General features: G+C 41.5%; 1 protein-coding gene across 10 annotated transcripts in view; it reads left to right on the forward strand.

The window, feature by feature from the left end:
* LOC133658581 (homeotic protein spalt-major-like) overlaps positions 1-15661 on the forward strand; it is a 36509-nt gene extending 20848 nt beyond the window's left edge. For 8 of the 10 annotated variants that reach the window (XM_062060765.1, XM_062060767.1, XM_062060766.1 and 5 more), the window contains 6 exons: positions 1838-2132; positions 2303-2397; positions 7297-7462; positions 7528-7707; positions 7773-7820; positions 14419-15661. In XM_062060765.1, coding sequence (XP_061916749.1) covers positions 1838-2132; positions 2303-2397; positions 7297-7462; positions 7528-7707; positions 7773-7820; positions 14419-15110 — 1476 coding nt within the window. In that variant the 3' untranslated portion in view covers positions 15111-15661. Of the gene's footprint in view, positions 1-1692; positions 1763-1837; positions 2133-2302; positions 2398-7296; positions 7463-7527; positions 7708-7772; positions 7821-14418 lie in introns of all 10 variants that reach the window. The other 2 variants (XM_062060773.1, XM_062060774.1) reach the window with 1 other exon arrangement.

The following is a 15661-nucleotide window of genomic DNA, read 5'->3' on the forward strand; positions in this document are numbered from 1 at the left end:
CTAACAACAACAACAACAACAAAAACTCCTGTGAAGAATTCCAGAAATACGACTGGAATTGTTCAAAAAGGAGTCTAAAAATAATTATTGTAAAAAAAATTAAAAACAGCGGGTGTGAAAGAAATCTTGCAAGAGAATCTCAGTGAATTAATGCAGACTCGTGCAGCCCTATTGTGTACATGTCAGTGTTTTCCGCCACAAATACATTTGAACTTGTACCTTCTTGGCAGAAGGAATGTAAATTATTGTTCGTGCTTTTTTCTGTGTGACTGTTCAAATGTGGTTATCTTCTTCCGTTTTAATTTGTAAACGTTTTAGGGTGAGTTTTGCCAAACAAGGTTTGCACATCCGGTTTATGTGACATCACTTCCTGTTGTAGACACGTCTGTGTCTTCATATTTCTTTGAGAAGAAAGCACAGCTTTAAGGGTCCATTTGCACTATTAAACTTTTTTTTTTGCTCAGACAGCGATGTGTTTGTGTAAACGTTTAGCTTGGTGTAAGACGTTAGTGTAGGGGTGTAACGGTACACAAAAATTTCGGTTCGGTACGTACGTCTGTTTAGAGGTCACGGTTCGGTTCATTTTCGGTACAGTAAGAAATCAACAAAATATAAATTTTTGGGTTATTCATTTACCAAATTTGCAAAATCTTCCACCAAAAATATTTTTCTTAGTGGAATATTTGATGTGAAGTAATCGGAACCTTGGATAGGTCAATAATTCATAATAACATTGATTTTGATTCAATATTATGTTTTGAACAATGACAAAACAGCTTTGTTTTATTAGTCAACATTGCAACTTTTTCTAAATTACATTTAACCTTTAAGCTTTTTTATTTCACTTTTGTTATGTTTTTGTTTATTTTAATAGTATTTTTAGAATGTGCCGTGGGCCTTTAAAACATTAGCTGTGGGCCGCAAATGGCCTCCGGGGCACACTTTTGACACCCCTGCTATAGATAATACAAAATTAAATGTGATAAATCTATGGATAAAAAGCAGAGCCTGGCGACGCATGCGCGTTTATCATAACTCTCTCGCTCTCTCTGTCTCTGCCCCTCCCTCACCAATGCTGCTGCGCGCGCAATTAGTTTTGTTTTTAACCCCTTCTTAACCCTAAACGTACATTGAAAATACACGCAACCCTAACTCAAAATGCCGGACATTTGAGGCATTTAAGAAACTCCGCCCTGACAGCCCCGCAAAAGAGGACATGTCCGGTGAAAAGAGGACGTATGGTCAGTGTATCGTAGCCCGTTAGCTGCTTGCATGCCGTGTGTTGTGCCTCGGTGTGCATTGTTTACACAACGTGCGTTACGCTACTTAATATGTCCGTGTGGAAACTCGTTCGGTACACCTCCGAACCGAACCGGAACCCCCGTACCGAAACGGTTCAATACAAATACACGTACCGTTACACCCCTACGTTAGTGTGTATTGTATTCATGTTAGCTTTTAAGCTAGATAGCGTAGCGTTTAGCGAGCTTGCTGATTCTCCAGGAAATACGCAATCAAAATCAGTCACAATTTTACGATGATCACAATTTCAAACTGTAAAACTAACTGTCAGGAATTTGTGCGCGATTTATCAATACCGGTTATCATCATAACATTTTTGCTTTTATTGTTTTCTATTTGCATGTTTTTGCAACTACATCATGGCCAATTATGTGACAATTACGACTTTAGCCCGCCGCCGCCACAAATAGATTGCAGTTCTGTGGGAAACACTCGACACACTGTATGTCCACTTCATTAGGTACAGCCGCACACGCTCTCATTCTGACGCCGCTTGATGGAAGCCACCTTTCATTCAGCCGTGCTTTTGCCTCAGGAGAAGGACGATCCGGTGGGGCGCAACAGCGACTGGATGGCGGGCGAAACGGTCACAGACTTCGAAGTGGACACCAGCCTGCCAGCCATGTCGACCCCATGGCATGAGGAGGAAGACGACTTTAACGTGGGAGGAGACGATGACTTTAAGATGGAAGAAGACGACTTTAAGGCGGGAGGAGAAGACGACTTTAAGGTGGGAGGAGCCCGGGGGCTGAGGTCCAAGCCGAGGTTCTCCTTCTCGGAGGTCAAACTCCTGCTGGAGGCGGTCAAGGAGAACCGACACATTGTTCTCAGTGAGTAGATGGAAGGTGGATCTTCTCATGCATTCCGATACGCAAGTGAAGTACGTTTTTTAAAACCTTTGATGTAAAAGTTGGTCCAAATTGACGGAGTAAACACCATATATGGACCTGCTTTTTCCAAGCAAATCTAATGTAACCGGTGTCTTCTTCCTGTCATTCAGGGAAGTTCAATCACGGCGTGTCGTCAGATTCCAAGAAACAGAAGTGGGCGGAGATCACGGATCAGATCAACAGCCTGGGAGAGAACCAGAGAGAGGTGACGTGTTACAATTTACACGCAATTTACATCATCGCCATGTACAGTAGTGCTTCCTTAAAGAGGTCAAAATATATTTTTTTTTCCTACATGTAAAACACTTCCTAGTGGTTTACATTACGGTTTCTTTTTGGGCTGCCGAAAAAAATATGTTTCTCAGTTGTAATACACTCTTCCACCACTTGTGGCAGTAATGACAACATCAAGCAAACAGAAGAAGTTTAGAGCTAAAATGGTGAAAATGTATTTTAATTTTCACTTTAATTTCATTGACACTTTAGTTAAACATACTAAATATACATTTTGACATCATTGTATGTGAAACTTTTTTTTATTAGTTATTTATTAGTTAATTTTTATGCAGCATATTTGATTCGTGCTTATTTTTCTAATTAGCCGGATAAATAATAATCTTTGTGATTAACACATGCTTTCATATCATTTGATAAGGTTGTAAACTGTAAGTATGTTAGATATAATTATTGAAGACAATAAAATCAAGAGTAAGATGAGTAATTCAGTGTTATATATTTGAGTGGGCCCCAGACCCCTCTGTAGTGGAAAAGTTGAGCCCTGAGGTCAAAAAGGTTAAGAACCCCTGGTCTACATAACATTTAATGGTGGTCAATATTTTGCATAGATTATGTTTTACAGACCGTTTTCAAGCCACTTTCTCTTCAGTATGTGCTATTTTGGGGGCGGCCTTATTTACGTGCCTCCACTTCAACTGCGTCTTCTCCTTGTCAGCCATGTTGTAGTTTTTAGCGCTGCCATAGCGAGTCTACTGCCCGATATAAGTTAAAAGTATACACTTTTACTGACAGCTATAAGTTAGAACTAGAGATGTCCGATAATATCGGCCGGCCGATAAATGCTTTAAAATGTAATATCGGAAATTATCGGTATCGTTTTTTTTTATTATCGGTATCGGTTTTTTTTTTTGTTTGTTTGTTGTTTTTTTTTTATTTTTTATTAAATCAACATAAAAAACACAATATACACTTACAATTAGTGCACCAACCCAAAAAACCTCCCTCCCCCATTTACACTCATTCACACAAAAGGGTTGTTTCCTTCTGTTATTAATATTCTGGTTCCTACATTATATATCAATATATATCAATACAGTCTGCAAGGGATACAGTCAGTAAGCACACATGATTGTGCGTGCTGCTGGTCCACTAATAGTACTAACCTTTAACAGTTAATTTTACTAATTTTCATTAATTACTAGTTTCTATGTAACTGATTTTATATTGTTTTACTTTCTTTTTTATTCAAGAAAATGTTTTTAATTTATTTATCTTATTTTATTTTATTAATTAAAAAAAAAAGGACCTTATCTTCACCATACCTGGTTGTCCAAATTAGGCATAATAATGTGTTAATTCCACAACTGTATATATCAGTATCGGTATCGGTTGGTATCGGTAATTAAAGAGTTGGACAATATCGGAATATCGGATATCGGCAAAAAGCCATTATCGGACATCCCTAGTTAGAACTATATGCTACTTTGTATTAGAAATGGAGGATGCATGTGCATGTACGAGACAGTGTGCCCCACAACAAGAGGATAGAGAAAAAGAAGGAGCTTATTGACTATAATAACGGACCCGCGTAAAGTCCTTTCTGTCAATTTATACCATATATGGATAATCTGCTGATGTCACCAATGGGAAAATCGTCACCAAGTGGGCAAATTCCAAACGGCCCGTTACTAGGAAGTATGAAAGAAGGCAAGATTCCATCCATCCATCCATCCATCTTCCTCCGCTCATCCGAGGTCGGGTCGCGGGGGCAGCAGCCTAAGCAGAGAAGACCAGACTTCCCTCTCCCCAGCCACTTCGTCCAGCTCCTCCCGAGGGATCCCGAGGCGTTCCCAGGCCAGCCGGGAGAAATTGTCTTCCCAAAATGTCCTGGGTCTTCCCCGTGGCCTCCTGCCAGTCGGACGTGCCCTAAACACCTCCCTAGGGAGGCGTTCGGGTGGCATCCTGAGCAGATACCTGAACCACCTCATCTGGCTCCTCGATGTGGAGGAGCAGCGGCTTTACTTTGAGCTCCTCCCGGATGGCAGAGCTTCTCACCCTATCTCTATAAGGGAGAGCCCCGCCACCCGGCGGAGGAAACTCATTTCGGCCGCTTGTACCCGTGATCTTGTCCTTTCGGTCATAACCCAAAGCTCATGACCATAGGTGAGGATGGGAACGTAGATCGACCGGTAAATTGAGAGCTTTGCCTTCCGGCTCAGCTCCTTCTTCACCACAACGGATCGATACAGTGTCCGCATTACTGAAGACGCCGCACCGATCCGCCTGTCGATCTCACAATTCACTCTTCCCCCACTCGTGAGCAAGACTCCGGGGTACTTAAACTCCTCCCACTCCTAGGTGATGGATCAGACAAAGAGCAGCTCAAAGACCTTTATGAAAAGTACAACTCGAGGACCTAGATTTCCCTCGCCCGGATGCGGGTCACCGGGGCTCCCCTCTGGAGCCAGACCCGGAGGTGGGGCACGATGGCGAGCGCCTCGTGGGGCCCGGCCGGGGTCAGCCCGAAGAGGCAACGTGGGTTCCCCCTCCAATGGGCTCACCACTCATGGGAGGGGTCATAGAGGTCGGGTGCAGTGTGAGCTGGGCGGCAGACGAAGGCAGAAGGCAAGATTGTTTTATAAATATCTCTGCAATGCTTCCACGGTTTGATTTCACATATTTGGGACTTATGCCGATCTCAAACATACAACAGCATGTACTAATAGGTAAGAATTTTATTTCTTTTAAATTTTGATTACATAATGATTTACTGTATTTTTTGGACTATATAAGCAGCACCCACTAAATTTTAGAATAAAAAATATATTTTCCATATATTAGCCACACCAGACTACAAGCCGCAAATATATATACGTTGTGAAATTAGTTAATTACACATAAATATTGTGCAAATGGTAGTAAATTACATGTTATGTAGACCAGTGGTCCCCAACCTTTTTTGCACCACGGACCGGTTTAATGTAGGCATTATTTTCAGGGACCAGCTTTCCACTTGTGCCAGATAAATACAGCAAAAATATGCATGAAAAATACAACTCACTAAAATGCTGAATTAGTGGGAGCCCTGGGCTTGTTCCTTTGCAATGAGTTGCAGATGGAAATCAGCCTTTTGCTCCCAATCTGTCACATTTATATTTTATATGTTTATTAATGTGCATTGTATCATGTCACAAAGCTATAACAAATGGTAACTTACTACGAGGAGTGTTATTGTAAATTTTTAAACAAGCTTATTGGTGTGTCTAGTGCAGGGGTGTCCAAACTTTTTCCACTGAGGGCCGCACACTGAAAAATCAAAGCAAGCGGGGGCCATTTGGATATTTTTTATTTTAAAAACCAATACAATATATGTATAAAAAAGATATATTTAGGCCTCCACTCAGACTTGATCCCGGGGACCCCAAAAGGTTTTGGTCAAAAAAAATATTACAAATGTGTCATTATTTAGTATTATTATTATTATTATTATTATTATTATTATTATTATTCAAGGTTTAAATCTCTAGATCAACATTAGGTCTATCTGTCAATATAACGCTTTTAAAGATTTAAGTTGTATGCCATTTTTGTCAAGGAAAACCGTGTTTTTTAACGAAAAAAACACACAAAATATGCAATATTTTCCCCTAATAAAATTTTTAAAGTGGAATATTTGAGATTATATAATAATCGTAGTCTTAAAAAGGTCAATAACTCATAACAACATTGATTTTAATTCATTATTTTTTTGAGCAATGACACTTAAAAAAAACAAAAAAGTCCCACTAAAATTATTGGGGATCCAAAAGGGTACTGCTCAGTAAAGTTTAAAAAAATAAATCCAAAATTTTTTGTAACTTTTACCACAATAGTCTCAAGATCAACTTCAGATCTATCCGTCAATTATAAGTTTTATTGTTGTTTATGTTTTTTGTTTGTTCGTTTTAGGCCCTTCTTTAAAAAACTTTGTTTTTTAAATGGCAACCAAAAAATATGCAACATTTTCCCCCCAAAATATCTCAAAGTGGAATATTTAATGTGAAGTAAATGGAGCCTTGAATAGGTCAATAATTCATAATGACATTGATTTTGATTCATTATTATTTTTTAAAGAAAGAAACAGCCTGCATGGCAGCTTTGTGTTATTAGAGTAAATAATGCAACATTTTCTTGTTACATTTCACCTGTTTGCTCTTTTATACCACTTTTTATGTTTTTTATTTTTTTTTCATCGTATTTTTAGAATGTGCCGTGGGGCCGTTAAAAAATTACCTGCAGGCCGCAAATGGCCCCCGGGCCGCACTTTGGACACCCCTGGTCTAGTGGGACAGGCGAAAGTTTAGTCTGAGAAAATGCAGTTGTTTATAAATTATTTCATGTTTCTCTGCAGCCCGGTAGCAAATGCGTCACGGACCGGTACCGATCCGTTGGGGACCGCTGATGTAGACCACAAGGATGTGCTTTAAATGTCGAAAAATTCAATCATAATATGACCCCTTTAATGTGTCCCAGTCAGGCCAAAATATGAACACTAAACACATTTTATAGAGAATAAGTATCGTTTGCATGTACTTAACGACTTCTTTCTTGAATTTGATAGTGTTTCTCACCTTTTTTATCAAAGTGCTGACCCTCGCAACTTTTTTTGGTAGATTGTTTCGCAGCCGTACGTCATAAAGTGTGTTAGTCTTTGTTTGGACACTAGACTATGTGGGCAAAAACACCAGTTTGTGAAGTGCAATAACTGAAACCGGGGAAAAAGTTTGGGCGTTGAAAACCAAATGGTGAAAGAAAAACACCCAGGTATTGCTCGTCATTCCTCCGATCCGATCCAGATCAACGTCAATGTGTTTTTTTTCCCTCCCAGGTGCGTCAGATCATGAAGAAGTGGGCGGACCTTAAGTGCGATGGCAAGCGGCGCCTGGTGGCCCTTCACTCCCCCAACGGCTCATTTGACAGGCGACGGAAGAAGTCGTCGTTGGGCCCCGTGGAGAAGATGGTCCACGAGATCCTGCTGATGAGTCCCAAAAGAGGTGAGGCGCCATCTTGTGTCACGCGATCACACGCTTCAATTCAACGAGCGGTGCGTTGTTGTCAGACGGCAACAGCGGCGTGGACTTGGGAGGCGAAGACGAAGACTCCAAGTTGTCCGTGGAACAAGGAGGCAACATAAGCCCCTCCTACTCCAGCCTCAACGTGCCCAATAGCACGCTCTCTCTTCCTGGAGGGCTTTGCCTGGACTTCTCTCCTCTGTCCTCGCCTGAGAAGGAACACAGCGGTAAGTCCGTGTCAATGGCGCCACGTCTCTACTGGACCTTCAGCGCTTTGTCTCCTGCTTTCCAGGCGACCCGTTCCACTCGTCGTCGGACTTTGACCAGCAGGATGATGCAGGTAAGGGCTAGGGATGTATAGCGGTAAGAATGTATCCGTACGATACCCTCATAGATGCCAGTATTTATCTGTACTCTTATCGGTACCGTATGTAATTTGTGGAAATAAATATGTGAAAAAATGCATTTTAATTAGCATTTTTATCAGCACAAATTAAACCATAACACCTCCACCATGATGTACTATGTCATCTCAGAGCAGCTGCTTTTTTGAAGTCTTAAAAAAGTCAACTATGTGTGCAGTGCAAGGTGAAATGCAGTTATGTCATCTTCTTGTAAAGACCACACAGATCCATCTCTGTTTCTATTCATTACAGCTAAATAATATGTATGTATGTGCAAATCAACCATTTTACATGATATATCCAGGCATGTGATTTGTCCGTCTGTAGTCGGAAATCCGTCTTTTTTTATCTATGTAAAAATATAAAAAAATATTTTATGCTATGTGTGTTATAGAGATGCGCGGTTTGCGGACACAACCGCGGATAATCCGCGGGTCGGGCGGATGCATGACGAAAAAAATAGATTTTGAATAGATTGGGGCGGGTGGCTGTTGAACCAATTCGGAAATAATATACACACCGTAATTTCCGGACTATAAGCCGCTACTTTTTCCCCTCGTTCTGGTCCCTGCGGCTTATACAAGGGTGCGGCTTATTTACGGCCTGTTCTTCTCCGACACAGACGAAGAGGATTTCGGTGGTTTTAGTACGCAGGAGGAAGACGATGACACAATGATTAAAGACTGACTTTTCATATACCGGTAGGCTGGTTATTTTGATAACGTACAGGCGAGCACTTTGTATTACTTTGCACCGTTGTATTATTTGTACTCTGCACGAATGCTGTTCGCCATGTCAAAGATGTGAAAGTTTGACTGAATGATTGAAAGATTTATTGTTAATAAATAGGACGCTTTGTGTTCCCAAACAGTCATCTCTGTCCCGACAATCCCCTCCGTGGTTGTAGGAACCCCTATATACTACGGTAATTACACATCAAAACCCTGCGGCTTATAGTCGGGTGCGGCTTATATATGGAGCAATCTGTATTTTCCCCTAAATTTAGCTGGTGCAGCTTATAGTCCGGTGCGGCTTATAGTCCGGAAATTACGGTAGTTAAATGTTGTTACCCACATACGAAAAACGAGCAGCACTCTTTGAAACAGGCAATTATTCATCAGGCACTGCTGCGGCTGTCACGCCAAATTTCTTCCCCCCCATTTACTTCCGGGGCTGCGTCCAATAAAGTCACAGTTGCCGGGGGTCCTTAACCGGCACGCGACTGTCCTGTTTCGCGCCTGTACAAAAAAAAAACAATAATCGATTTCTTCAGATTCCAGCAGCTGTCAAGGACGCAGTATCCTTCCAGCGACGGGCAGTCAAAGCCGAAGTGCTATCGATTGCTGTCAATGACGTAAGAGGAATCATGACCACAGAGGTAAATGGGGGGGGGGGGTTTTGTAGGGGGAAGAAATTTGGCGTGACACAGCACACCACAACACAACAGAAGAAGAAGAAAATTAAAAGATTGCAACGCCGGCAGCAAACGTGGTACGCGACAAACTAAAAAAGGGAATACTAAAGACCTGGGGAAAAAAATAACAATAATAGTCAACACTTTCTTAATGGAAATGACAATAATATTATAATAATGATAAATAATATTATCACGCATTAATATCTCTTAGCCTCTAATGCGTGGCCAAGAGATACTAATGCCACGCAAGAGATATTAATGCCTTGCATCGTCTATATTAGATATATAACAACGGGCGGGCGGTTGTGGTTTTGATAAAATGTTAGTTCGGGTGGATGGCGGGGGGATGACGACTTTTGTGATGCGGTTGCGGATGAAATAATTGCCTATCCGCGCATCTCTAGTGTGTTACAATGTGTGTTAAAATCTTAATCCATCTCTTTGCAATACCTGACAACTATGGTTTTCCCGTAATGAGTACGTTTTTTGATAATCCATCGGTAAAAAGTACGGTTTTCCATTAAAAATGATTAACTTAAAAATCGAAGCTACGTAGCGAAGCAACCCCACAAGCATGGGACAAAATATATGGGAAACATCAATGATGATTGGTTGCTTTACGTATAAGAACATCCACGATTGGTTGGTTGTTTACTATGACCAGTCACGATTGGTTGAGATTAGGGCAAAACATTAGGGACAGGCCAGTCAGAGGCAAGATAGGGCGGGTCATGGAACCAGGAAGGGAAATCAGAACAGACATCCCAAATGACGACGAGAAGAGGGAATATTCAAGCGGGCGATTTATATATTAAAAAACTAGTGGAAGATGGCAGAGGGATTCTCTTCTTTAGATTTTTCTTTTAGTGATGGAGACGACGTCCAGGAAACCCACATTGTGTCTACTTGGACGCATTTGGACAAATGTGTGCGTCTGGGTAAAACATTAATTTGAGTTGTTTACTATGTAAACCCAGATCAAAACTGTTCTGAAGTTGCCAAGTCGGGCATATTACGCACAAGAAATGCTGCCAAAAATGTATGCCGAAGTGAGGAAGATCATAGCCGCACAATTAAGTTTTGTCACTTACTTGGCGCTGACCAGAACCGTACATGTGTGACAGTCTAGTACAGGGGTGGGCAATTAATTTTTACCAGAGGCCGCATGAGCAACCCGAGCACTGCTGGGGGGAGGGCCACATCGACAATATTTCAATTAAATTTTGCTTAATATTATTTTTTATATATACCGTAAGGTAAATAATAATAATAATAATACTTTCATTTAACCTAACTTAACTTTATACCAAAAGCACTGCTTTGGAAATCATTTGTACCCCTTTCAGAGATCACATTTAGTTCCTCTTAAACATCCTCATGTTGCACAATGAAATGTAAGCATAGGATGAAGTGTGCATTCCTGTAACTTTCTCTAGTAACAGCATTCCATGATTAATATAAATAAATTAACATTAATAATAAATGACAGTAAAATAAGCACACGTATGACTGAGGAGTCATAGTGTAACTTTGTGTGGTGTTTGAGTTGTCCGACTTTTTGTGTGGCCATAAACGCACCAGTGGCTTAGTGGTATGCGTGTTGGTGACAGATGACAAGTTGGTTTTGGCCTGGTTTGTACGGCAGAAAATGACTAGTTTTTCGAGATAGAAGTGTTTTACTCATGTTTTTGGTGTGTTTATGGCCGAATATAAACAGTTTTGCTCAATAAAGTGATCGATATAATTCCTGGCCTCGAAGCATCTCGATAGACGTTACAATAATTGAACGGTGTTGACGAACACCGTTAGGGCCGCTTGTTGTCACTGTCACTCAGAGTTGCATTGCAAAATTACGCAGAATAAATGTGTTTATTTTGTTTAGAATTCAGGTGGGATTTGATTTGGTGCGCGGCATATATTTGCTGTGCGCAGCGGACGCTTGAGCAGTGCGCAATTGCGCAGGCGCGCACCTTAGAGGGAACGTTGCTTGGCAGTCCATGTCTTGTTGAAAACACGCCATTCGTCATCAACTTTTCTCTTTTTAGCGTCTCGGGTGTAAACCGTGCATCACCTGTCGCTGTGCACCTTCACTCACAGGTTACACACGGACAAACGCCCATAAATAACACTTTTCAAAATAAATGCAGCACAGTTGTATTGCACGCACGACATAGATGTTTTTTCAACTTTATTTTGTAATTTGTGATTGCAGCTGTTCACATTCACTCACAATCACGCACGCGCATACGTCCACACGGAAGTAATACAAATAACGCTTTTCAAAACAAAAGCAGCACCGTTGTATTGCACACTCGACATAGATACTGTTTTACATTTATTTTGTAATTTATGATTGGCCTCACGCGGACCGGGCAGGGACGCACAAAGGGCCGGATGTGGCCCGCGGGCCGCAGAATGCCCAGGTCTGGTCTAGTACATCGTCGAATGGGGATTAAAAAGTGCCTGCCTGCAAATGTATTTTTTATCTGAGTTTGATACATTTTGTATTATTTGCACAGCTATGTTATTTATTTTACGTAGAAAGAATTTGTATTATTTTATTTATGTTATGTAATTCTGTGCTACTTAAACAGTTTCTTTTCTGTGCTGTTTAATACCCATCTTGACTAACTGGGTTAATAAAAGTGCCACTGACTGTTTACAGTACAGTTGTCATTCACTTCAATTTCACTGAATCTTGCTCAAAAATGAATATCTTTATATGTATACTTTCTAGGGGTGTAACGGTACACAAAAATTTCGGTTCGGTACGTACCTCAGTTTAGAGGTCACGGTTCGGTTCATTTTCGGTACAGTAAGAAAACAACAAAATATACATTTTTTGGTTATTTATTTACCAAATTTGTGAACACTGGCATAACATACATGTACACACAGGGTCCATTGCCAGGGTTAATGTGGTCAACATATATAACATAAAAACTAAATAAGATAAGGCTCAGAATGGTTTCTTAACAAAACCTTTCTACCGGTACATATAAAGTGCTTTTTTTGATTGATTGATTGAGACTTTTATTAGTAGATTGCACAGTACAGTACATATTCCGTACAATTGACCACTAAATGGTAACAGCCCAATAAGTTTGTCAACTTGTTTAAGTCGGGGTCCACGTTAATCAACATTAAACTGCCTCAAGTTGTTGCTCAGATTAAATAAAATGACAAAACTTTTCTTCTACATATAAAAAGTGCAACATTAAACAGTTTCAAGTCAACTCAGCCTCAGATTAACTTTTCTGCAGAAAGAAGAAGTGGGTCAAAATCTAGTTTTTAATGCAATATGGTCTTAAATCTGCTGCTATAAAAACATCAACGGCATTTGTTATTGCTTTAGCCCTGCCTGACTTCTTCGTTGAAGCGATATTCACTTGGGGGGTGGTGACGCTTCAAATGGGTTAGCATGTTTGACGTGTTACCAGAAGCATACTCTACCACTGCTGAACAATGTCGGCAAACCGCTTTCGCTTTGTTGTCGTAGCCCGTTAGCTGCTAGCATGCCGTGTGTTGTGCCTCGGTGTGCATTGTTTACACAACGTGCGTTACGCTACTTAATATGTCCGTGTGGAAACTCGTTCGGTACACCTCTGAACCGAACCGAAAATCCCTGTACCGAAACGGTTCAATACAAATACACGTACCGTTACACCCTTAGTTAATACCCATCTTGACTAACTGGGTTAATAAAAGTGCCACTGACTGTTTACAGTACAGTAGTCATTCACTTCAATTTCACTGAATATCGCTCAAAAATGAATATCTTTATATGTATACTTTCACCGAAAAATATATTGAGATATATATCGAATATCGAGTTTAAGTAAAAATATATCGAGATATACTTTTCCGTCCATATCGCCCAGCCCTACTCGTTAGACATCCGTAGTAAGGGGTGTGGTTGGGTGTACACTGCAAAAAGTCAGTGTTCAAAAACAAGAAAAAAAATACAAAAATTAAGGGTATTTTATTTAATCTAAGCAAAATTATCTGCCAATAGAACAAGAAAATTTGGCTTGTCAAGACTTTCTAAAACAAGTAAAATTAGCTAACCTAATTGAACCCAAAAATACCTCAAAATAAGTATATTCTCACTAATAACAACTGTACTACTATATGAGTACGTATTTTCTATTGTTTCATTGAAAATAAAACAGCAAAGTCCATTTGGCTGTCATCTGTTTTAATTATGAGACACAATTGTGTCAAAGTCATGATTTTTTTTTTTTTTACATGCTTGAAATAAGAAATTATTACTTTAAAAAAAGTAGTTTTATACTTGTGAGTGTTGATGACACGGCTTTGCAACAGTTGATATTCTAGTTTCAAGCATGTTTTACTCAATATAGGTCATCAAATCTCAGCAACAAGCTGTAATATCTTACTGAGATCATTTAGGACCAAAACACTTAAAACAAGTAAATAACATAAAATCTGCTTAGTGAGAAGAATTATCTTATCAGACAAAAAATACCATATTTTTTGGAGTATAAGTCGCTCCGGAGTATAAGTCGCACCGGCCGAAAATGCCTAATAAAGAAGGAAAAAAACGTATATAAGTCGCACTGGAGTATAAGTCGCATATTTTGGGGAAATGTATTTGATAAAAGCCAACACCAAGAATAGACATTTGAAAGGCAATTTCAAATAAATAACGAATAGTGAACAACAGGCTGAATAAGTGTACGTTATATGAGGCATAAATAACAAACTGAGAAGGTGCCTGGTATGTTAACGTAACATATTATGGTAAGAGTCATTCAAATAACTATAACATATAAAACATGCTATAGGTTTACCAAACAATCTGTCACTCCTAATCGCTAAATCCCATGAAATCTTATACGTCTAGTCTCTTACGTGAATGAGCTAAATAATATTATTTGATATTTTACGCTAATGTGTTAATCATTTCACACATAAGACGCTCCTGAGTATAAGTCGCACCCCCGGCCAAACTATGAAAAAAATGCGACTTATAGTCCGAAAAATACGGTTAGCAAATTTCATCCTTATTTTAGGTATGTAATCTTACTTAATTTCAGTTTTTGCAGTGTAGGCTGCTCGTGACGCTCTGTTCACGTCTCCTCTTTCTCTTGCAGAACCTTCCGTGGACTTTGACGACAACGACAACTCCACCTTTTCCTACCGCTCCTCCTTTCTGCCGCCCACTGACAACGCTCAGGCTGTGGCCAAGCCCATCCACACCTACTCCAGGAACCAGAACCACAACGCCACCACCTCAAAGGCTCAGGCACGTCCCCTTTTCGAGCCTAGCACCACCTCGTCTCCCGCCGCGCCTCCGCCGGCGCACTCCCCCTCGGACGCCGCCCCCCGCGCCGGCCCCTCCTCCGCGTCTTCCTCACTGGCCCCGCCCACTGCCTCCAATGGCTCCTCTCAGCCTTTCGGAGTCCTGCCGCCTCCGAATCACCTCGCTGCGCCGCTCCCCAGGCACGCCCCTCCGGACTCCGCCCAGCCGGACCTGCTCCCGCCGGGGCCCGCCCACAAGGCGCAGCAACGCGTGGCCCAGCTGGCGTCTCAGAGCGTGCAGCAGCAGCGCGCCACCCGCCACCTGCTCTCCTCCGTGTCTCGCTCGCTGGAGACGCTGGCCCAGTCGGTGCAGCTGCTGGTGGAGAGCCAGCAGGAGTTTGTGCAGGAGTCGCTGCTCCTGCAGAGGGAGACGCTGGACATCCTCAAGGACTTCTCCGGCACGGCGCTGACCATGCTGCGCGACAAGTCCAACGCCGGCCAGGCGCCGGCACCGGCACAGCATCCGCCAGCCTCGCGCATCTGAGGCAGCGGGAAGGTTCCGTGACCAGAGGCCACCTCGGTCCACGGCCGTCACGTTGTGGACATCATGGACGTCAGAGTCCTCCTCGATGCTCTCCCGCACCACTCAAACGGTCCGTTACGAGCTGCGGAGGGAATGCGGGCGGCCTTTCCTCAAACCATGAGACGTGTGAAAGAGGCAGAATAGGACTTTTGTTTTTAACTTCATTTCCTTCACTGGATGAACAAATCATGACATATATCTAACCATGTGCTCGCAGGATGACGCGTGGCAGACACACGCAAATAAATGCAGGATCTTCTGACGCGCCACTTGAGTGGAATAAAACTGTAGTGGTGTGAGAACTTCCAGGTGACGTCACACACTTCCCAGTTAGACGACCACGTCCAGTCAATTAGTATGCTAGTGTGTGATCCATTGTGATGCTTATTAAAGTAGCAGCAACGCTAACGTTGACCATGTTGGTTTCGGACGATCATTCAAACGCCGTTCCTCCGCCGTGCTGTCAAATCCTCCACTTTGCCCCTTCACAATAAAAGTGAGCGCCTAATTCA

This window comes from Entelurus aequoreus, linkage group LG10 (genome assembly GCF_033978785.1).
Source record: "Entelurus aequoreus isolate RoL-2023_Sb linkage group LG10, RoL_Eaeq_v1.1, whole genome shotgun sequence".
NCBI lineage: Eukaryota > Metazoa > Chordata > Actinopteri > Syngnathiformes > Syngnathidae > Entelurus > Entelurus aequoreus.